Source organism: Miscanthus floridulus, chromosome 1 (genome assembly GCF_019320115.1).
Source record: "Miscanthus floridulus cultivar M001 chromosome 1, ASM1932011v1, whole genome shotgun sequence".
In the NCBI taxonomy this organism is placed as follows: domain Eukaryota; kingdom Viridiplantae; phylum Streptophyta; class Magnoliopsida; order Poales; family Poaceae; genus Miscanthus; species Miscanthus floridulus.
This window is the reverse complement of record NC_089580.1, coordinates 68,641,657-68,665,836: the sequence shown is the minus strand read 5'-3', so window position 1 is coordinate 68,665,836 and position 24,180 is coordinate 68,641,657. Positions and strand designations below refer to the sequence as shown.

The window sequence follows — 24,180 nt, the reverse complement described above, 5'->3', positions numbered from 1 at the left end:
GTTTATTTTAAATTCCGCTGTTTATCATTCCACACTCTGATATTTGGTATTGTAATAATGTACTTTAAGAAACTCTGATGTATGAAATGGACAAGTATTGTAACTCATTCTTATTATTAGATCCTTAGGGAAAATGTGGATCTTTCGGGTTCTCCCTTGGGGTGTGCTTGACGGATACTGCCCGCTGTAGCTTGCTTTCGGGGTGCTTAGTGTCTGGTGGAAGACGAGCACCTCCGTAAGCATATTATTTTGGGCGGTTCTGCCACAGTTGGTATTAGAGCCAATAATGGTCATGAGTTTCATCATTTTCTTTCAAAACTAAAAATTTGACCAACAAAAGCTTTGCGAAAAGAAGGATGCGATTAAGTTATGAAAATAAGTATCAGCCCTAGCAATATGGTCTATCTAGAATAGCGACACTGGTTTTATCTAATCAATTTCTGCAGGTACACTGACTTACATTGCATAAGAAATCGCTTAGTATACGAAAAGTGAGTGTGCGATGTGCCAAAAATTTTACGAATGTCGCTATATTCTAGCTTGAGTGAACGTATTGGCCGAAGCATGCATTATGATATTAGCATTTTGCTTAAACTAAAAATTCCCCCTACATGTATAATTGGATTAGTAAAGTGATATGATTAATTAAAAGAATGCTTTAATTAAATATGCTGTCATTTCTCTATCCACTGCTTCTGATCGGGAAGGTTGTTCTAAACGGATGGTTCCTACCTCTTACAGATGAATCTAAGGTCTAGACGTGGGAGCACTAGCGCCCGGGCGGCTCACGGTCTTGGCGAGGGCCAAGGCGAGAGTGGCCGGGCCCATGAGCCCAACAGGGAGAGCCATAGGGCTCCACTTCTGGCTCCTCCTCCGCCACCGCCGCCTTCGATGACCCACGCTGAGATGATGGCGGAGCTGTTGGCTGCTCACCGAGAGTCAGCTCGTGCCATGGACATAATGGCACAAGCTGTCGTGGGTCCCTAAGTGAATTGATGAAACCCTAAGTGCTAACCTAGTTTATCAAGTGATCATGAGATAGGTAGCACATTTCAAGTGGTGAAGCAAATGAAGATCATGACATGATGATGATGATGCCATGGTGATGATCAAGTGTTTGGACTTAAAAAGAAGAAAGAGAAAAATAAAAGGCTCAAGGCAAAGGTATAAATGGTAGGAGCTATTTTGTTTTGGTGATCTAGACACTTAGCGAGTGTGATCACATTTAGGTTCGATAGCCGTACTATTAAGAGGGGTGAAACTCGTATCAAAATGCGGTTATCAAAGTGCCACTAGATGCTCTAACTCATTGCATATGCATTTAGGATCTAATGAAGTGCTAACACCCTTGAAAAATGTTTGTGAAAATATGCTAACACATGTGCATAAGGTGATACACTTGGTGGTTGACACATTTGAGCAAGGGTTAGGAACTTCACCGGTGGAGTGTCTGCCCGTAGAGTGCGGATAGTCCGATAGTGCCACCGGTGCCCTATACAGAAAAGACAGAGGTCACTGTGAGTGATTGGACGCTGGTCTTGGTTGGACCGGTGCGTCCGGTCAGTGGCAGTAGAGGGCACGCAGCGTCGGTCTCTGACCGGACGCTGATAGGGTGTGTCCAGTCCTGCTAACGTGGCAGTGGACAAAGGAGTCGCCGAGTGACCGGACGCTGGGTGTGTCCGGTCGAGCTTGACCGGACACGTCGGGTCATGAAAAGTCGTCTCTGGATGCTTACTAGAAATGACCGAACGCTGGGGTTCAGCGTCCGGTCACTTTGAGCTACTGCGTCCGGTCGTCTCTTGACCGTTGAGATCGGGCGATCAACATTTGAAGAGAGGGGACACGTGGCACACATCGCGTGACCGGACGCTGAGGTCCAGCGTCCGGTTGATATGACTGGAGCGTCTGGTCACCCCGTGTTGTGCCCAGTGAAGGGGTACAACGGCTCTATTTCATGGGGGCTTCTATTTAGGCCCTATAGCCGGCTCAAGCTCACCCTCTTGGCCATTTGCATTGACATAGCAACCTTATGAGCTTAGCCAAAGCCCTCCCACTCATCTCCATCATTGATTCATTATCTTTGTGAGATTGGGAGAGAATCAAATTGCATTGCTTGAGTGTTTGCATCTAGAGGCACTTGGCGTTCGTGTTTCGCTACGGGGTTCACTTGTTGCTCTTGGTGGTTGTCGCCACCTAGACGGCTTGGAGCAGTGAGGATCATCGAGCGGAGGGTGGTGATTGTCTCTGGCTCCAATCGTGGTGATTATGAGGGGTTCTTGACCTTTCCCTGGTGGAGAGCCAAAAGATACTCTAGTGGATTGCTCGTGGCTTATGTGATCCTCATCTTATGTTGGTTGTGCGGCACCCTATTGAGGGTTTGGCGTGTGATGCCAATTAGCTTGTGAACCTCCAAGTGAGTGAATTGCCACAACGAGGAGTAGCTTGCCGGCAAGCAAGTGAACCTCGATAAAAAATCATTGTGTTCATCATTTGATTCCGAGGTGATTGGTCTTCATTGGTATTCATTCTTGTAATTGATTGGCTCATTTTTCGACATGGCGGCATAAACAAATTGCTCACTCTCTTTACATTACCGCAAACTAGTTGTCAAGCTCTTTAGTATAGCTAGTTGTGAGATCTTGTTAGTTTGGTTAGTGTGGCTCTTTAGTTAACTTTTGAGAGCACACTAACTTAGTGTAGTGTCATAGCTATTGTGTGGATAGAAACTATATAAACTAGAATTGTGGTAGGTGGCTTGCATTTTTAGTAGGCTAGCGCAACACTTGCTTCATCTCATAATTGTCTAACCGGTTTGTTAATTGTTGTTGTAGACATTTTTAATAGGCTATTCACTCCTCTCTAGCCATTAGGACCTTTCAACGCCGCACCGACGAGACAACACCGCACCACGATGGCAACGGGTACGATACCCACCGTCCAAATACGGACCGATTGGACGCTTGTACCATCCCACCCTCTACGGGATGAGATCCACAACAAGGGGCTCGACAGAAAGGCCATCCAGACCAGCAGAGTAACCCGACCCCGATGATTGGGATCGTGGCCCTCGGCCCCACGAAGCAACCAAGCGAATGACGACTCGGGGCGGCTACCTACTTCGGGTACGACGCTCCTGGAAACTAGGAGACGATGATGAAGGCCACGACGGACACCGCGTTACACAGGATGGCTGACGAACCACCATCGAGGCTACAGTGCCGCCACGGCCGACACAGTAGCGCCACGTCACATCCTGCCTTATCGTGGCCAGAAGACCATGACGATAGCCACGACCCGACGTGCACCAGAAGATAGTGTAGCTTGCAAGCCAAGTTAGCTGGGACCTCCCTCATGCTCTTGACCCTTCGGTCGGGAGAACCTCCTACTTTGTATGCGTCCTGGCCCCGAACTCTATATAAGGGAAGTCAGGGCACCCTCTCTAGACAATCTGAATCCTCTACCATTCATCATCGTAGTAGGGCTCTTGGAGCTTCTCTTTGGGCAGCCCTTCGCCTAGCATAGGTCCTTTCATCTGTTCCACCATTCTTTCACTCCCCATTGTAAGAAGTTCAGAGCATTCAAGTGAGGAACACGCACTCGATAATCTCTGAGACTGGACGTAGGGCTCCGGCCTAAACCAGTATAAATCATCGTATCTATTGGATATTACCATCGTCTTCCTAGAGCAGCGCGACAATCGTATAAGTTTACTAGTCTGGTTTATAAAACACCGACAATATCTATATCTGTATTTTTTTTATATTAGTGTACAAAGCGTTTATGTGGTCCTTTAATCCCTGGTGTATGCGTATATATTATATCAGTATCTGTATCTGTATCGTATTATATTTGTATCTATATTTTGGTCTAGATATCTGTATCTGTATTTTTTTATATTAGAGTACAAAGCGTTTATGTGGCCTTTCACTCCCTCATGTATGCGTACATCTTATATCAGTATCTATATCTGTATGTATTATATTTGTATCTATTTTTTTATCTATATCTATATCTTTTTTTATATATTAGAGTACAAAGCGTTTATGTGGTCTTTCACTCCCTCATATATGCGTATATCTTATATCATCTATATCTGTACCGTATTATATTTATATCTATTTTTTTTTGTCTATATCTATATCTGTATTTTTTATATTAGAGTACAAAGCGTTTATGTGGTCCTTCACTCCCTCATGTATGAGGTATTGTGTGGAATTAGACTTTAAGACAATTTGGAGTACAGAAAATTTACGTGGTTTGGCACTCTTTGGTGCCCATACATGTTAGAATATGGCATGGTGCGGAGTTTGATCCAGAGTGAATGGAAACACATGACGTGATTATTAGATGAATACCACATCCATTAAATTTATAATAATATAATAAAAGATGCCACGAACACGATCCTGTTCGGTCTTAAATGAAAATCTTATGGTTTGCAGGCTACAGGACTCCCGTACGCGACGCGACACCGTGCGGCTGCCCAGTAAACCATCAGCGGCGCTGGGGCTACGCCATCGCTGTCTAGCATGAATGTTCCGGGCAAATGCAAAGCATCTTCATCATGATACAAATACACCATCACTCTTGGTAATATTGTCCACATTACCAGATACAAATACGATAATCATCATACTAGACCGATCGACATGCATAAATGCAACTTCATTCAATCGGTCAACAAGGTACGCACACCACGATGACCAACTGATTCACACGATTTATTCTCATACGCCACACCGCACACAAGAGCAACGCAAAGCGCGCGCGCGCCCAGGCACGCAACGCGACCGCCGGCCGCCGGCCGCCTAGCAGTTCGGGATGGCGATGCCGCAGGTGGTGAGCGTGCGGCGGGCGTTGGGGCTGTTGATGTAGCTGCGGTACGCCAGGTTGCGCGCGTACAGGCAGAAGCATGGCTCCTGCGCGCGCAGGTTGGAGCAGCACGACGCCGTGGGCGGCGACCCGTTGATGACCGCCGGTGCGCACACCGCCAGCTGCGTCGGGTTGCACTGCTGCGCCGACGCCCCGCCGGCGCTCGTCGCCGCCACCACGACCAGCGCCAGGGCCACGAGCATCGCCACCGCCTTCCCTATAGCACTTGGTGCGCGTACCGCTTCTTGGCTCGTTGCCTTCCTCGATCTGAGTGGTCGAGTGGAGAGAGTGATGAAGGCTGAAATGCGTGGGCCGGTGGTGCACGGGAATGAAGGGCGCTCTGGCGTGGTATTTATAGGCGCCTTAGAGCAGCATGTCAATGCATTGTGTGGAGCTCCACTCAATACTATTTGTAATATGAAACATTTCCGTGGTTTGGCACTCTTCCGTGCCCATACGAGTTAGAGTGTGTAAGTCTTCATGGAGGCCACAGAGCACACCACAGCCGGGGAGTGGACGGAAGTAAAAGCCCCTTACTGGTGGCGTCGAGAACAGCAATCTGCAAGCTCGTCGGCCGGCACGATTCAGAGGTCAGTGCCATCCCAAGGAACGGAGCGATTCAAACAACACGCCTATGGTAAATGCTTCAACTGCTTTGCTCCAGACCATCAAGTGCGCCATTGCCGTTCAACTACCCGGTGCTGGCGCTGCGGAGGGAGAGACCACCACGCACATCAGTGTGGAGCGAGGCTGCCTCTGTCTGGATATAAGGAGCACAAGCCTAACAGAGCTTCATTTCAAGTCCAACACCCACCACTGCCATCAGCAACAACACACTCATCAGCAATCACCGGAGAAGGGCACCGCTCCTACCTGGAGGCGGCTCGGGGAGCGCCTGCTCCTGCTTCCATGGCGGCCTACCCTGGAGACCCAAGGGCTCGACTGGCAAGCGACTCGGTGTTCATCACCGCCACGGGCGACATCAAGAGACGCCGCGACGCACTGGTGGGCAGGGCGGCGGTATGCTGGCTGCAGGGTAACAGTCACGACTCCCAAACCTACCATGTGGCTAATGCTCTCAGGTCCAAGTTGGGCATGGACCTTATGGAGTTCCAGGTGGTCAAGCATTACCCGGAGCAGTACCTGGTGATCTTCGCCAATGAGCGTCTCAGGCAGCGGGCTACACGGCAGCAGTATCTTGAAGATGAAGGACGCATCTTCAACTTCGTATCATGGAGTGAAGGCCGGGAGGCGGTGGACACCAATCTGGAGTTTCGGGTCAACGTCCGCATTGAGGGGATCCCGCCTCATGCTTGGGGGTAGGATGTGGCGGCCTTGATCCTTGGTCGCTCCTGTGCTATCCACTGTGGGCGTGATTGGTAGGCCATCCCGTACCGTTTAGTTGTCTGGCCTCATTCATGCGGTGTGTTTGGCTGTTCTCCTAGGACCTTTCGCCTGTATTCTTTCATTCATCAGCCCTTCTTCATCTCGTACGACTTCGTCTTTTCAATTTCTACTTCCCTCTCCATGCAGGATGGCTTGATTCAGACATGACGCAGGGATCCATGTGTCATACACTCAAAACTCACATCCATATATGCAACTAAACAAGATGTTATCTTATACTGAACCAACAACAAAGACAACCAAACACGACTAAGTGCACGGTTTAAGCATGCATCTCACCGTCCTAAACCGACTCTTCGTCCCGGCTCCCCTCACCAAAGCAACCAATCATGCCATATGTGGAGGAGCACACTCGTCGCCAGGAGCGTACAAGGACCTACGACCTGTGGGCGTGGATTGTGGATCCCTACAAGATCCCCAAGAAGGTCTGGCTCACCATCACTGATCCCGATGCTGAGCAGCCGCCGGTGGACATCCAGCCCCCCCTCGTCCAAGTTCATCATGATGAGCCAACTGGTGTCAAGCACGGGCTGAAGTATGAGGTGTTCCCTCACGTGGCTGTGGTGGAGGACCTCACCTTCCTCAACGAGGATGGTGGCCAGGACGGGCCGCCAAATCGCAAGCCCCGACAGAACTTCATTTGGAGGTATGGACAGCCTGACTCGCAGGGGGAAGTTCGTGGTCGCGGAGGTGCGGACCGCGGAAGGGAAGACCGTCGCAGAAGGGAACATGACGATGACAACCAGGGCGGGCGCCACAGGAGTGCCTCGGCTTGGGGGCGCGTCACTAGGTGCCGCAACGGAGCAGCCGACTGCTACAGCACCAACATCCGGGCTTTCAACCCTCGCCATGGCGGATCCTACCGTTCAAGGGGCCTCAAGTGGGAGCCCAAGAAGGCCAAGATCAACGCCAAGGTCGCTCCGGGGCCGACAACTCAGAGTATGACTAAGAAACGTGTTTCTTCCGCTGATCCAGTCGCCTCTGTCCTGGGGGAGCCCCCTGAAGTTGCATGTGAGAACATAAAGTCCCCCATTATTTTGCAAGATTCTATCATCCTGTCTACTTCATGTTGCCTGCCCACAGTTGACCCGATGCTTGATGAATTTATGCTATGTGCCTCTCATGCAGCTGCACGGGAGAAGTACATGCGCCCCAACAGCATCAGGGCAGAGGAGATCAGGAAGGAAATGAAGCAGAACACGGTAGCAGCAAAGAACCTGGAGGCTATGGTCAACAAGGAGCTCACACTGCACCTGATTGTAAGTCTCAACAAATCCCCTACAGTCCAGCAAGTCTCATTTCAGTTGACTAGAGTGTTGGGGTTGGGGTCCAATTATCATGAACAAGGGACGCACTCAAGAGAGTAAATAATTGCAACTAATGAAGTCGTCCCATCTATTGAGGCAAGCCCGGTCACTAGTCTTAGTTTAAATTTTGCCAATCTATCAGAAGTGACAGAAACCATTGAGCCCAATGTAGTTACAGAGGAATGTAAGGCCTGAACCAAGAACAGAATAGCGTGGGTTCAGATCATGTAGGGCAGCACACATCACAGGGCAGTCAAGACATAATTGACCCTATGGATGCGTTTTTGCATTCTGTCACAAACCATATTGAACAACCTTTGCTGCGATGGCTAGCCAAATAGAACTATTAGAGGACGTTGCGATGGCTGAGTTCACACAAAGGAAAAGTAGTCGGCTTGCCAATAAGGCGAAATCTAGAGTTGGTAAAGACACTCTCACGGTAGCACAGGACCTACTCATTAAAAAGCTAGGAGATCTAACCCCACGGCAAGATGATGCCAATGAAGTTAACATTGAAAGTTTTTCACAGCATCTCGACAACCCTCTCAACAAGGCAGAGATGGACGCCATCCAGGAGCTGATTGAGCATGGCGCCAAGCTGGAGAAGAAGACTGGCAAGAACAAGGTTGCTGCGAAGAAGATGAAAGCGGCCTGAGGCGAGGGGCCTTGGCCGTAGTAGGGCCGGTGTCTCCAATGACAGCCCTATCTGCCAGAAGGAGTAGCTTCGTGCGAAGTTGGGCCCTGCGTGGCCGTCATGGGGTATCAATGCCCATGTATCTTAATGATTTAGGACCTTTCATGCCTGCCGGCCATGTTGCCTTCGGCATCAGACTTATTCAGACTTGCGATTTGGGTGTGGGAATTGTTGGGGCCTGCTGGCTTTGTTGCCTTCGGCTAGCCTTGAAGACTGTAAGGGACCTGCTGGTGGTGTGGCCTTCGGGCCATGTGAGATCCAAGACTATGTTCAACTAATTGAAGACTTTGTTTCACTACTTCAACAGTCGATAGTGGTGCTACTGTGTTAAATGGCGCAAAAAGATTGTTCAATACTATGTTGGAACGTTAGAGGGCTCAATGATGGGGCAAAGAGAGCAAGCGTGCGCAATTTAATTACATCCTCTGGTGCAACAATAGTATGCCTCCAGGAAACTAAAATTGAGAACCGGAACCAGCAATTGTTGAATGAATCAGTCGGCCAGGATTTGGTATCAAACTGCGCCATTCTTCCCGCGGTAGGAACTGCGGGGGGAATTTTATTGGCGGCATCTGAGAGATTTTTCAAGCTAACGCCCACAAAGGTGACAGACACTCGGTGTCCGCAAAGATCACCATGTTGGAAGACAACGTTTCTTGGTGCATAGCTGGAGTTTACGGGGCACAGACAGACCTAGAGAAGATCGCATTCATGTACGAAATATCGGACCTCAAGCAACATATGATGGACCAGTGGCTAATGCTTGGAGATTTCAATTTAATCTATCGACTGGAAGACAAGAACAACAACATAATTAATATTCCAATGCTGAATAGATTCAAAAACACAATGGACAACCTCCGGTTGGCGCCACTGGAACTTTTTGGAAGGCAATTTACCTGGTGCAATGATCAGCAAAACCCAACAGTGACAATGATAGACCATTTCCTTGCTACGCCGGAGTGGCTAGAAATGTTTCCTCGGACAGACCTACAGGCCCTGGCATCCTTGGGTTCAGACCACTGCCCACTCTTTCTACAAGGAGATACGTCTTTCGAGTTCTACCGAGGTTTCCGTTTCGAGGCGTATTGGGTCAATATGCCGGGCTTTTTGGAAATGGTTCATACATCATGGGAGCAGCCGGTAAACACGCAGAACGCATTGCTCAAACTGCATGCCAAATTGCTGCGCACAGCAAGAGCCCTGAAAATTTGGAGGAGAGCAAAGTTCAGCAACTACAAATTGCAGGCAGCCATACTGCAGATTGTCCTGCTAGAGCTCGAAAAGGCCCAAGAGAGGCAGCCATTGACGGTGGAGGAAGTAGTGTTCAAAAAACTCCTCAAGGCAAGATCAGTTGGGATGGCGGCGGTGCAGAAGGCGAAGGCCAGGCAACACTCCCGATTAACTTGGATCTAGGAGGGAGATTCAAACACACGCCTATTCCACATCTATGCAAACGCAAGAAGAAAAAAGACGTACATAGTGCATTGCACACTGAGGATGGGATAGCAACTACACAGCAGGATAAAATCAAAGTGGCGATGGATTATTTCAGTAAAGCAGTGGGAACTAGCATGGTGAGATCACGGCGTATAAACTGGAGTGCTTTGGGGTACTCAGCTTTCAATCTAGATGATTTGTATGTGCCATTCACAATTCAAGAGCTCTCCCAAATCATCAAATCCCTACCTTCTAAAAAGGCCCCGGGGCCGGATGGTTTCATTGGGGTGTTCTACAAAAAATGTTGGGAGATAATCAAACATGATCTATATGAGGCCGTGATGGGTTTCTAGAATCACAAGACTTCCAAAATGCACTTGTTCAACGAGGCTAATATCGTGTTGCAACCCAAAAAGCAAGACCCACTCAATATTGCAGATTATAGACTGATTAGCTTAATTAACAGCCTCACGAAGATCATTACAAAGTTGCTTGCAACAAGATTGGCATCCCGTATGAATGAGTTGGTCTCACAGGCACAAAATGCTTTCATAAAAAAAAGATGTATACACGATAATTTTCTGTATGTGCAGAGGGTGATCCAGTTCTTGCATAAGAAAAAACAACCGGCTCTATTCATCAAATTGGATATCTCAAAAGCGTTTGATTCCATAGGATGGCAATATCTGCTGGACGTTCTAACGGCTTTGGGTTTTTAGTACCAAGTGGCGCAACTGGACATCCTCCATCCTTGGATCGTCTTCTTCCAGAATCCTTATCAATGGTAGACCAAGTCAGAACATCAAACATGCAAAGGGATTGAGGCAAGGGATCCCCCTGTCCCCGTTACTCTTTATAATTGCAATTGACCCGCTGCAAAGAATCATCGAGCAGGTGGCCCAGCAGGGCTTATTACAATCGGTACTACCAAAGAAAGCAAAATTACGGTGCTCTCTTCACGCAGATGATGCAGCCCTATTTGCAAACCCAACACCGACTGAGTTGGCAAGATTACAGAAAATATTATCTGTTTTTGGTGAGTGCTCCGGACTAAAAGTGACCTATCCAAAACGGAAAATTTTCCAATTAGAATGCAAGCCAATATGATTCATGCAATTGTTCAAAACTTCCCAGGCAAGATCAGCAGCTTTCCGGGAAAGTACCTAGGGCTCCCTTTGCATACCAGAAAGCTAAGAAGGATAGAGGTACAACCATTAATAGACAAGATTGGTGCAAGACTACCCGGATGGAAAGGAAAATTCCTATCTTCTTTAGGAAAAGAGACATTGGTTAAAACTGTGCTATCAAGTTTACCCATATATCACCTAACAGTGTTCCATGCACAAAATTGGCTTATAAAGAGAATTGATAGAATCAGAAGGAGTTTTGAGTTTTTTGTGGAGAGGAGAAAGTCCGGATAAAGTTAGTGGTGGACATTCCTTGCTCAACTGGCCAACAACGTGCCTTCCAAAGACGAAAGGGGGCCTAGGAATTTTAGACCTGGAAAGGTTCACTAGATCTCTCAGACTAAGATGGCTTAAGATGGCTGTGGTTCAAATGGAAACAAAAACAAAGGGCATGGAACAACTTGAAAATCCCATGTGACAAGGTAGACCGAGACATTTTCTATGCGTCAACTGTGGTGACAGTGGGGGATGGAAACACGACCCCTTTTTGGTCCTCTAACTGGATTAACGGCTCCATGGCAAAGTCGATTGCTCCTTTGCTGTTTGAAAAGATGAGAAGAAAGAAAATTAAAGTTCGATAGGCGCTAACTAATAACAAGTGGATTGATCATATTTATCCTCCGACATCGCAGGAAGAAGTGAGACAATTTGTGTGGCTCTGGGAAGAGTTACAGGGAGTTGTTCTCAATGAGACGATACAAGATGATATTACTTGGCGATGGACTACAGATGGCGTCTATACCACACAAAGTGCTTATCAGATACAGTTTGTGGGAGTTTACAACAGGATTAAGATAACTCCAATTTGGAAGGCTAAAGCAGAACATAAATGCCGTTTCTTTGCTTGGACTTTGATGCACAAGAAAATCCTAACTGCAAATAATCTACTCAAACGGGGGTGGAAGCTGTGTGATAATGATTTGGAAACACCAGCCCACCTTTGCAAAGATTGCCCATTCACCAAGGAGGTATGGGGCATTATTAAGAAATGGTTCAATCTATCAGTGTTGGATAGAGTGAGCGAAGTAGGATCAATCTATTCCTTTTGGAATTAATAAGAACCATAGAAAGGAAGTGGACGGAAATCTAATCTACTTCTGGTGGAACATATGGAAAAAGCGAAATAGAAGGATTTTCCAACAGCAAAACCTACAACCGATACAAGTGGCTTACCTATGTAAGGATGATATCACACAATATTGCTTAGCGATGGAACCACAAGATCAGGGGACTCAATAGAATAGGAGTTTAGTACCTCTGCTCACGTTTTTTCCTTCTCCTTTGTTGTGGTTTCCTGCCCCTTTCATCAGCCGACTAGTTGCAATGCTGTAATTACTTTGATTTTCAGGAGTCGTTTTTTTTGTTTCTTTGTAGTTGTTAGTTGGGGAGAGGGGAAGACAAGTCACCTGGTGAATGCTATCAGGCTTGTAATTCCCTCGTACATGTTTTATTTTTCTCTTTTTATCGTCTAATAAAATTTGCGGCAAAGCTTTTGCCGTCGTTCCTAAAAAAAAAGTACCGTTTAGTGGATATGTATCTATCTCTATCTAATTTATATATTATATTATGTCTCTATCTCTATCTGTACATGTATCTATACCTTTCGGATATCCAAATTTTGTACTTTTATGATGTCAAAGTAAAATGTGTTTCTGTGCGGGAATTATCAAGTCCGAACGTTGAGACCCGATCCCTGCGCCGAACGCCGCGCGGGAATCGCTGGAAGCACTAGGTACGTTAGTATCTTTTCTTCTAATTTCTTTTCTTATTTTTCTCATTCCTTTTATTTTTCTTTCTCTTTTTTCCTTTTTGTGCTTCATTTTTTTTCTTTTTTCTTTTTTGATTTATCTATTTTTTATTATTCTTTTGATTTTTTTATTTTTATGTTTCTTTTATTTCTTTTTTCTTTCCTTTCCTTTTCTTCTTATTTTTTTATTTCCTTTCTTCATTTTTTTTTTGTTTTTTTGTTTTATGTGATTTTTCATTTCTCTTTTCAACTTTTATATTTTTATTTATTTTATTTCTTTTTTGCCTTTACTATAATTAGTTATTTTGTTTGTATTATTTTATTTTACTTTTATATTTTATTCTTTTTTGTTTTTTATTTCTTTTTCCTTGTCTTTTATGTTATCCATTGATTTTTTTATTTTTCTATTTTACCTTACATCACATCTATGATATTTTTTGTGATGTTCACTTAGTATACATGTGATCTTATATGATGTATTTAGTGATGTACACGTAATATATATGCGATGTTCTATAATGTATTTAGTGATGTTCTATGATGTATTTAGTGATATTTACTTAGTACACATATGATGTTCTATGATGTATTTAGTGATGTTCACGTAATATATATATGATGTTCTATGTGTATTCAGTGATATTCTATGGTGTATTTAGTGATGTTCACTTAGTACACGTGATGTTTTATAATATATTTTAAGATGTTTGAAAAATATCCCTGTGATGTTCTTTTAATTTTTTTCTATTAGGTGTTTTTATTTTTTTCCTTAGGCTTTGCTCTAGATTTTTTATTTTTTTATTTATGTTATGTGTTTATTTATTTTTATGTATATCATAATACCAATTACATGAACCTAAAACTAGAATATTGTTATTCTAAATCGAGAACATTTTTTCTTACGAAGACGGAATATTGTTCTCTGAATCTAGAACATCGTCTCTGCTCAATAAAAGAAAATGTTCTATCTTCATAAAATAAATGTTTGTTAATAAAATTTTATCTAAATATATCTATGTGGGGTCTTGTTTTGAAGGATTTGTTGCAATAAACTCGGTGCTGTAATCGGAATTTAATTTGGATGTTTGGTTTAGGAGTTATGACTTGTTTTTTTTTTGTTGTGCGTGAGATGAGAGTGACGTGGGTGAGGTGGGCCCTGCGCGATGGGCCAGCCTGCGCAAATTAACTGCCGACGCTAAGCATCCTCCTGCGCTACCTACCCTTATGGATGAAAACGGGACGGGAAATTCACGTACCGACCGACACCGTATACCGCATTAACCGATCGCATACCATTTTTGTAGGAAAAATAGGAAACGGGAAATCGACACCGTATTTTAGGCAGGAACGGGAACGGAATCAGATCAGTTAAGGAATTTTCCCGACCGTATTCACGGTTCCCGTATTTGGGCAGGAAAATTCCCGATGGTATTCCCGTATTTTGTACACCTATAATCATCATCACCTCTCTCAAGAAATATTAATACTGATAATGACGCCATTGAAATGTGTTAACTATAACTGATGAACTATAGCTGGTTAGTACCTGTAGAAAAGGGCTTGAAATCAGTAAGCCGCCCTGCAATAAGCCGGTCAGCAGGCGGCTTAGACCAAACTGTACAAGCGTGTACACAATATGCTACCTTACTGTTGTTGTCGACTTAAATGAACTACAGTACAGCACTATAGCTACTCCACAATGAAAGAGAATTAAGTCAGCTTAGGTTTGGGTATGAAAATTGACAATGTATCCTCTACTGTCTTCCATATATAGTTGGTGCTCCATAAAGAAAATAAATGCCCAAGATTGGACTATTGACAATGTATCCTCTATTAACAATATAACAACGCTCCAGGATGTTATGAACTTGTCCACTTGTTTGCATATGGTTGCTATTGTTGCATCGAGCTCATTGTTTTAAGTGGTTACATATATTGATGTTCCCGTTTTGTGTTACCGCTTTTCGATCATAATCGACACGTTCCCGTTTGAAATATTCCGTTCCCGATATCCCGTAATACCGGTTTCGTTTTCCCGTCCGACCTTCCCGTTCCCGTTTCTATTCCCGGCAAAAAAAATATAGGTGCGGGAATGGTTAAGACATTTTCCCGACCGTTCCCGACCGTTTTCATCCCTACCTACCCTGGGAACTCCTTGCCAGCGCAGGGTTATGGTCCGAGTGACCGGACCCTGGCGCTCCTGTTTTTGTGGTCATTCACTCATGCTTTCGTACGTGATAGAGCGGCATGTCAGGCATTGTGTGGAGCTTGACTCAATACTATTTGTAACCTGAACATTTCGGCCATGTTCGCTTCGCTGAAAAAACAAGTCGAAATACTGTTCCGACTGATTTGTCGTGAGAGAAAAATACTGTTCCAGCTGAAAAGTACGAATTATAAGACAAGCGAACAGGGCATTCCCTGGTTTGACACTAGCTCTTCCGTGCCCATACGAGTTAGAGTGTCTAATAAGTACCGTGCGGAGTCCGATAGATCTAAGATGAATGGAAATGCATGATGGGACCATTGATGAATTTCTAAGCCTTAATGTTCATACGAGTTAGGGTTGTGCACGCCGTCCGTTCCAAGATGAATGATTACGACGTAATTGTTAAATAAATCTTGGAGCCCCCAAGTTGTAGAAAGCACGTCCAGTAAGTAATAAAGACGCCATGAACATGCATGCTATTCGGACTTAAATGGAAATCTTGATGGTTTTCCGGTTTGCAGCGGCGCGGCGCTGGGGCTACGCCATCGCCGTCGGGCATGAATGCTCCCGGCAAACGAAGAACATCTTCATTCATGACACAAATACACCATCACTCTTGGTATTGTTGCCCATATGATGAGGCACAAATACGATATAATATAGTAGATAGTAGACCGATTGACATGCATAAGCGCACCTTCAGTCGGTTAACAAGGTACGCACACCACGAGGACCAACTGATTCACACGATTTATTCATACGCCACGCCACACACAAGAGCGAGCGAGGCAAAGCGCGCGCGCGCCCGGGCACGCAACGCGACCGCCGGCCGCCGGCCGCCTAGCAGCTCGGGATGGCGATGCCGCAGGAGGAGAGCGTGCGGCGGGCGTTGGGGCTGTTGATGTAGCTGCTATACACCGGGTTGCTCGCGTACTGGCAGAAGCACGGCTGCTGCGCGCGCAGGTTGGCGCAGCACGGCGCCGAGGGCGCCGACCCGCTGATGACCGCCGGCGCGCACACCGCCAGCTGGGACGCGTTGCACTGCTGCGCCGACGCCCCGCCGGCGCTCGCCGCCGCCACCACGACCAGCGCCAGTGCCACCAGCATCGCCACCGCCTGCTTCGCCATGGCACTACGTACCGCTTCTTCGCTCGTTGCCTTCCTCGATCTGAGTGGAGAGAGTGATGAAGGCTGAGATGTTGTGGGCCGGTGGTGCACGGGAATGAAGCGCGCTGTGGCGTGGTATTTATAGGCGCCTTGGGCCTTGGCGGAGCGGGCCAACGTCGAGTGAAAATTCTGCATTTGTCCTTTTTAAAAACATATTTTATAGGTAGACCCTCCGCGGAACTTTTTCAAAAAATAGTCAAAAACTCGGCGTGCAATGATACTACGCCAATGTATGTGGCTCGACGTGCTACGATTTAGCCAACGTGTCGATCCGGCAGAAGCTCGGCGTTTAATCATTTAACGCCAAGGTTGGGCACGTCGGCGTTTAATGAGTTGCTACATTACAAGCTAATAGCCCAAGTGTATGATGTACTTGTCCATTCAATATCTTTTGAAGATCCATAAAAAATAAATATAAGTCCTCTTGACATGAGATCATTTTCAATATAACCATAAGGTTACCTCCACGGGACAAAAATACATGGATTGATAAATTGTTTGCCAATATTTATACAAATAATTTTTGTGAATGCCGGTGTTAATTGGGAGCGCACCCACGCTTGTATAAATAGTTGGACTTGACAAGTCATTTTTTTGGTGGTGTCTCGAAATAGAAGCAAGTAAAATAAAAGAATATACACATGGAAGTGTCATGTATCTGGGCTAGCCTTGATGCTGTGTTGTGCCCCCGGTGAGATAAATATATTTCCAAAATGCAGTGATGAGCTCGGATGTTGAAAGCTAGGAGTAGTAAGGTGCAGCATAGCACATGAACAGTCAAAAGCAGGAAATGAAATTAACCAATGAGATGTTCATATTAAAACATTCGCCCTGTGAAGCCAAGGGTGATTAGTTGCACTTAAACATCCAAATGCAAAGAGTTATTATTTTAGCAAAGTAACAAAAGTGCCCAAGGTTTCTGTACAAAAAATTTAGAACTAATGAGTTTTCTTAAATTTAGAACTAAGTTTTCTTCTGCTCGGTTGTTATTTTACTCCGAACAACCCTTGCCATGGACACCTTGCTTCTAGTTCCCCTGTTGATACAATTAAGTATGAAGAGCAATTGAGATGTGAAAAAGCTTAGTTAAACACGAAGTAATAAAATTAAGTGCCCCGTTGCAAATACAGGGTGCAACCAAGCCTAAATTGCTATCATGTTCCATTCTTTGTTTCAAAATATGGAAAAGAAAATCCGATCGAAGTCGCATCAGGCACAATGAATCAGGTGAACTACATATGAATTCATTCTTCATGTAAGCAGATCTTTACCCATAAGTGCTGTATAGAGAACATCCCGAGGGCAATATTGTTCCTAGTAGTAATAAAAGTTTGCAAGCTCTGTCAGCATATTGTTTTGGCCAAATTGGAAGCAATTTCGGACCAGCAACTACAACTACCTGAAAGGCTGAAACATAATAACTCTGATCATGCCCCAGCCGCAACTAAGGTTAATGTTCACAAGAGTAACATGACTATATATCAAAACAAAGAAAGACGCCAACCTGACTTTTCCGTTCCTATTAATAATTATGTATGTACAGCCCTTTGATTTGATTCACTGCAACCAAGTTAAACATGACGGAACCAATGCTCGCAACTTACAGATTACTAATCACAATGGACTTAGGTGCACTATGTGATCTTAATCAACTGTTAGCAACCATACGGTCAAAAAGCAAACCAAATTTAGAAAAGGATACCCCGTAGACAAAAGTACCATAACCAAACCTGTTTGATTCTCTAGAAATCTTGGCAAACATTCTATAAAAAACCAAGTATTTTTGTCCCGTAGAGGACAACCTTATGGTTCTAATAGAATTGATCTCATGTCAAGGGGATTTATATTTATTTTCTATGGATCTTCAAAAGATATTGAATGGACAAATACATTGTGCACTTGGGATATTAGCCTGTACTGTAGTAACACCATACCTTGGCGTGAACTCATTAAACGCCGACGTGCCTAACCTCGGCGTTAAATGATTAAACGCCGAGCTTCGGGCCGGATCGACACGTTGGCGCTTACGTGACAAGTTTAGCATTCAATTGTACTACGCCGAGCCACATATCTCAACGTAGTATCATTGCACGTCGAGTTTTCGGTCTATTTTTAGAAAAAAGTTTCGTAGAGGGTCTATCTATAAAGTATTGTTTTAAAAAGAGACTACAATGCAAAATTTTCACCAACGTCGATCGACTCGTCGTTGCAAGACAATGCTTCTCGCGTGAATGTGCTCTACATTTGACTGGAGGTAAAATTCGCCCTTCGATCGTTGATCGGGTGCTGGTACAGCTTCACGGCGGACCACATGCCAAAAGGGTCACTAAAACCGTTGTTCGGTCATATAGGGAAGCGGGTCCTAAGAACTAGACATATACCAGCTGTAGTAGCGTGGCCAGTAGAGATTCACTCCGTTCTAAGAGCGTGTTTGGTTTGATGAATTGTTCTATGCTTGGTGAGGTGGTACATCATGAGCTCATTTCTTTAAATTTGGTGGAATAACTTCGTTACTCATAGTAGTAGTAGTAATTATTAGCTTACGAGGAATGAGATAGTGATACATCAATCTATTTCTATTCCACAAACAAAACAAAACAAAAAAAAGTAAGAAATGGATAGAGGATGGATTAAATCATTCCTCAAACCATACACCTTATTATAAATTTATAGTAGTAGGTCGCTTTAATTTTTTCTAACTTACAAGGACCTGCGCAAATGACGCAACCTGCTAGCGTTTTTTTTTATTTGTAACATTTATGATTTTTTATTTAAAAATATATTTGTGCAAATAGCAGTGACAGAGTCAGAATTTTCAAGTTAGGTATTCCTAGCATAAAAATGTAAACACAAAAATATACTAAATTAATGTAGAGGTAAGACATATTTTATGGAGCCAATTTAGGCCGTGTTCGCTTCTCTTATAATCCGTACTTTTCAGTTTGTTTTTTTAGCCGGAACAGTGTTTTTCTCTCACAACAAATCAGCGGGAACAGTGTTACGGCTTGTTTTTTCAGCGAAGCGAACGGAGCCTTGGTGTTATATATGTACGCTTATTTTTCTATAACTTGATCAAAGCTAAATTGACCGATATTAATTAGAACGGTAGAATACGTATCTGGTGGAGTGTGGAATTCAAATTTCAGCTTGCAAACTAAAATTGCCGTGCACATTTTTGCGACCTCAAACATACAGTGGCCAAGCTGGGTGCACACTGAATGTTGTCAGTGGTAGATTGCAGGCTGGCGGCTCAAACTTCGCATGATCACAGTGCAGTTTCGAGCAAAAAGCATGCAGCGTACGCAGTGGATCAAAACTTGAAAGCATGTGTACGACGGCAGAAACAGTAGGTAGATGGATACAGGAGTCGCTGTTGCTTATTTTCGTGGGAGAACCTGACGAAGTGCTCTGCTCCTGCCGCGCGTCTACATGAGCTGCCGGACCCTGGACCTGGAGGGCTGCATCTAATTATCATTAGTTTCCCCGGCTGCAAGTAATTGTAGGCGTTGCTTATGCTCAACTACTACTACTACTAGCTACAGACAGAGGACTGGAGGAGTGCCCGGTAGCTAGCCCACCTGGGAAGGAATTTTACACAAAAACATGACGCTGTTCCTGGACAAATCGATCGGCTCTACTACAGGTGCCCGTGCCTATCCACCCGTGATGAGATTATTACGAGGTTATTATCAATGGGAGACTGATATAGACTACTATTAGACATGCCCGTGCTAATTAGTCAGTTGCCAACAAGATCGGTGCACTACTCCTTCAGCAAACCACATGTGCTCTGACAGGCCTGTGTGCCCGAATTCGCCGTATGATCATGACCCGGGAAGCCGTGTCTGAAATGAAAGCGGAAACGACGTACTACTCCCAGTTTGTTATGTGATAGTCAGGCAGGCCAGCTCATCGTGACACAGAGAGTGTGACACCAGATATATCCGAACAACAAACAGATAACAATTGTGATGCACCGATGGTCAATAATGAACGCCACTTCCATGCACGGGTAAACAAATTTGCACACATCTGAAGGAATCCTTGTAGTTTTAGACCAGCATCTAAACTCGTTTAATTTGGAACAATGGAATTCTTCTGAACTTCTGCAACAATTGTTATGCCAGAAGGTGTCTCCCTCGTCCCCCCCTCGCGTGTGCATGAGTAGCAGCAGCCGTACCGGACCCGAGGCCGGGGTGGCGGATAGGTGTAACTTGGGAGGTAGCAGTAGATAGCCGGCAGAGAGGTAACTCCAAGAACTGGATTAAGAATGAAACTTTTATAGAAGCAGGTGATTAGTCTATAACCTTAAAAAAAAAAACCCTCTTCATTTTAAATTATAAGATATTAGGCTTTTGTATATGCATTACTATTACTATATGTATCTAGGCTAAAATATCTTGTAATTTGAAATAGAGAGTATTTTTTTATTCTTCCACATGTACTCCCTTCGTCCCATAAAAATCGTTCCTATGGGATTCGTGTAAGTTTAACTAGGTTTGTAGAAAATAATAGCAACGATCTATCTAAAGATACTAATTATGTTCTATAAATATTATTACTCTTTATATATAGTTGATCAAAATTAAAAATATTTGAATTCTAAAAAATCAAGGATGATATTTTTTTACTAATCACATCCATCAAGACCTTACGGTGTAGGGTCGAGATGGCGAACTAGAGGGGGTGAATAGCCTATTTAAAATTTCTACAACAACACTTAGCAAAGATATTAGATAATTAAACAGCGAAGCACGTGTTGCGCTAGCCCACTAAAAATACAAGCAATCTACCATAATTCTAGTGACTATGATCTCTAAGCACACAATTGGTAAAGTCACTATACTAAATTAGTGAGCTCTCAAAGGCTAACTAAAGAGCCTCACTAACAACTAGACCTGACATAAGCTAGCTCTCAAAACTAATTACACTAAAGAGCGTAGCAACACTAAGAATGTAATACAAGAGATGGCGGTGATGATTATACCAACGTGTCGAGGAGTGAGCCAATCACAAGATGATCACAATCAATCACAAGATAACTAATGAAATCCTCGGACAACGATGATACAAGATTTTCTTTACCAAGGTTCACTTGCTTGCCGACAAGCTAGTTTTCGTTGTGGTGATTCACTCACTTGGAGGTTCACATGCTAATTGGCATCACACACCAAACCCGCAACTGGGTGCCACACAACCAACACAAGATAAGGATCACACAAGCCATGAGCAATCCACTAGAGTACCTTTTGGCTCTCCATCGGGGAAAGGTCACGAACCCCTCACAATCACCACGATTGGAGCCGGAGACAAGCACCTTCCTCCGCTTGATGATCCTCGTTGCACCAAGCCATCTAGGTGGCGGCAACCACCAAGAGTAACAAGCGAATCCCATAGCGAAACACGAACGCCAAGTGCCTCTAGATGCAATTACTCAAGCAATGCACTTGGATTCACTCCCAATCTCACAAAGATAATGAATCAATGATGGAGATGAGTGGAAGGGCTTTGGTTAAGCTCACAAGGTTGCTATATCAATGCAAATGGTGAAGAGAGAGAGAGAGCTAGAGCCGGCCAAGAGGCTTAAATAGAAGCTCTCACGAAATAGAGCCATTGGGTCACATAAGTGACCCTTGGACTCACGTTTACGGGGCCATCGGACCGTCCGACGCCTTCCTAGGCCAAACACGCACTGCCACACGTCCTAGTCACGAGCCGACCGTTGCCGCCAACGGTCAAGCAGTCACGTGCTGATTCACTACGGTCAGACCTGAACCGTCGGACCCGCCGTCGGACTCCACTCAGGGAGGGTCCGACGCGGTCCAGTAAGGTCCAGAGAGCTCAAAACCGGTCGGACCTAGTCGCGAGTCCGACACTGCAACGTGTTAGCTCCACGTCAAATCACCCTTTTCCCGCGCGAATGAACAGGATGCGCGACCCGTCCGACGCACCTACGCGCTCGGTTTTGACGCCCCCGCGTCAGTGCGCCTAAGTTAGGGTCAGCCGTCGGACCTAGCCAGAGGCCGGTCCGACGCTTCGAGGATCAGGGTCTGACGCCCCTGTTTCACTTCTCCTCAAGCGTAACTTCTCCACCCTTGCTCAAATGTGCTAACCACCAAGTATATCATCTTGTGCACGTGTGTTAGCATATTTTCACAAATATTTTTAAGGGTGTTAGCACCCACTAGAATCTAAATGCATAGACAATGAGTTAGAGCATCTAGTGACACTTTGATAACCGTATTTCGATACGAGTTTCACCCCTCTTAATAGTACGACTATCTATCCTAAATGTGATCACACTCACTAAGTGTCTCGATCACTAAAACGCAAAAGCTCTTATGAATATCACATTTGCCTTGAGTTTTTTGTTTTTCTCTTTCATCTTTTCCAAGTCCGAGCATCTTGATCATTACCATGACCATCACCACCATCATGATCTTCTATTTGCTCCATCACTTGGAATGTGCCATCCTATCTCTTGATTATTAGCACCTAGGGTTTCATCAATTCACCAAAACCAAACTAGAGCTTTCACAACCGCATACTAGTAAGGGATGAAAATAATCATGCACATTACAATGATATCTTTGCTATCTTGGACTAGAGGATAGTCATATAGATTCTAATTCACTACTCTAATAGCAATGTGAAGTCCAATTTATAACTTGGTGAAGACCAATCATCATAGATAGAGTCATTCTTCACCCATATGATTTAAGAACCACTAATGATCAAGTGCACTTTCTTTTTGTGGTTGGCTTGCTTCTTCATTTCATCTTTGCTTGCATGAGAGCATCAATGTGAGAATATCACTTGAAATATCATGACTAGCTCTCTTTTGGGTGTTGCTTGCTTTTCTTGATCAACCCTTTTGATTGCTTCAACTAAACATCTCAAATGTTCCTTTGATCACCACTTCCATGTTAGCCTTCAAAGCACCACACTTGGTTTACCTACAAAAGGCAGCACGCCCCTACACTAGGGAGAAGTGACCTCTCTCTAAAGAACCATTCTTAACATTCACTTGAAATATCTTGATTGATTGATCCAAGTGATGGACTTAATTTGATGAGTAACCATGAATCCTTTTTTAAGTCCTTTTTTCTACTTGTTTAAGTCGTTTTCTTTCTACCAAATAATCTTCAATTGTTACTAGAACTTAAACTTTATTTTTATCTTGAGTTTGATCTTGATCTTCAATTAGAGTACCAAATGTGTGTCAAGTACACTCCACAATCAAATGGCCTTGTACTCTTTGCTTGTAATACTTTTAGATCAATCCAAAACCAAACTTAGGTGTCTCAACCACTTATAAACATGATTCTAACTTTAGGAGATTTCAATCAAAGTGACTTTTAATCAATCTAATAATTGTCACTTTTCTAGCAGATTCTATACTCTCCAAAGAAAAATTCATAACTTACAATGTACAGATCCAAATACCACAAAATTTAGTGGAGAAGTGCCTCACTAAGTTAACTAACAGCTTTAAAAATTTGAGCTTTATTTAACTTCATATGAATTGCCAGCAATCAAATCTTTCACCACTGCTCAATGCTGAAAACTGCTGCACTATAGTTGACAAGATCCATTCCAAAGCCGAAGCAATTCTTATCCAATTCTCATGAAATTTGCACAGCATCTTATACCATAAGTCTAGAGCATGTACACAAATTTTTATGTTAATACAATAAGTTTTGATCACTCAAACATGGCTAAGATCACAGCTCACTCAGATTTTCAAATATAGCACAGATTTCAATCACTTGAGCTATACTTCATCAAATGTGAATCAAACTTGAAACTAACTTATTTGAATACTTTCACAAGACCTATATCCATTCAATCCACTTACTAAGAGTCATCTCATAAATTTATCCAACACAAATCAATCTAAACTTGATTTCTAAGCATTTATCCATTCAATCATCTTATAGCAAGCAACATTGCATATTTATCTAATTCAATCAACTCATATGCACCCAAATAAAATGATCAACAAGAGATATACCTTGGTTGGCTTATGATCATCCAATTAGTAAACCTCAACTCATATTCTTGCAAGCCATCAAATAGTTCTAATAAATCACCAACAACTCGACACAATACACTTGTATGTTGTAGCACTTGAACTTCACTAACTTGTC

The 24,180-nt window shown here is 44.0% G+C and overlaps 3 protein-coding genes across 3 annotated transcripts; 1 reads left to right on the top strand and 2 right to left on the bottom strand.

Moving 5' to 3' along the window:
- Positions 1-4,806: 4,806 nt before the first annotated feature.
- LOC136486509 (non-specific lipid-transfer protein 2P-like) lies at positions 4,807-5,176 on the bottom strand. The gene has a single exon (XM_066483418.1). It carries the CDS (start codon positions 5,073-5,075, stop codon positions 4,809-4,811), a length of 267 nt encoding a protein of 88 aa, XP_066339515.1. The 5' UTR covers positions 5,076-5,176; the 3' UTR covers positions 4,807-4,808.
- Positions 5,177-6,586: 1,410 nt separating this feature from the next.
- On the top strand, positions 6,587-8,578 carry LOC136486501 (uncharacterized). Its single transcript, XM_066483407.1, has 3 exons — positions 6,587-7,290; positions 7,408-7,538; positions 8,116-8,578. The coding sequence occupies exons 1-3, from the start codon at positions 6,609-6,611 to the stop codon at positions 8,239-8,241; spliced, it is 939 nt and encodes a 312-aa protein (XP_066339504.1). The 5' UTR covers positions 6,587-6,608; the 3' UTR covers positions 8,242-8,578.
- A 6,755-nt stretch (positions 8,579-15,333) lies between these two features.
- LOC136486491 (non-specific lipid-transfer protein 2P-like) lies at positions 15,334-16,066 on the bottom strand. Its single transcript, XM_066483397.1, has one exon. The coding sequence runs from the start codon at positions 15,989-15,991 to the stop codon at positions 15,704-15,706; it is 288 nt and encodes a 95-aa protein (XP_066339494.1). The 5' UTR covers positions 15,992-16,066; the 3' UTR covers positions 15,334-15,703.
- Positions 16,067-24,180: the final 8,114 nt, after the last annotated feature.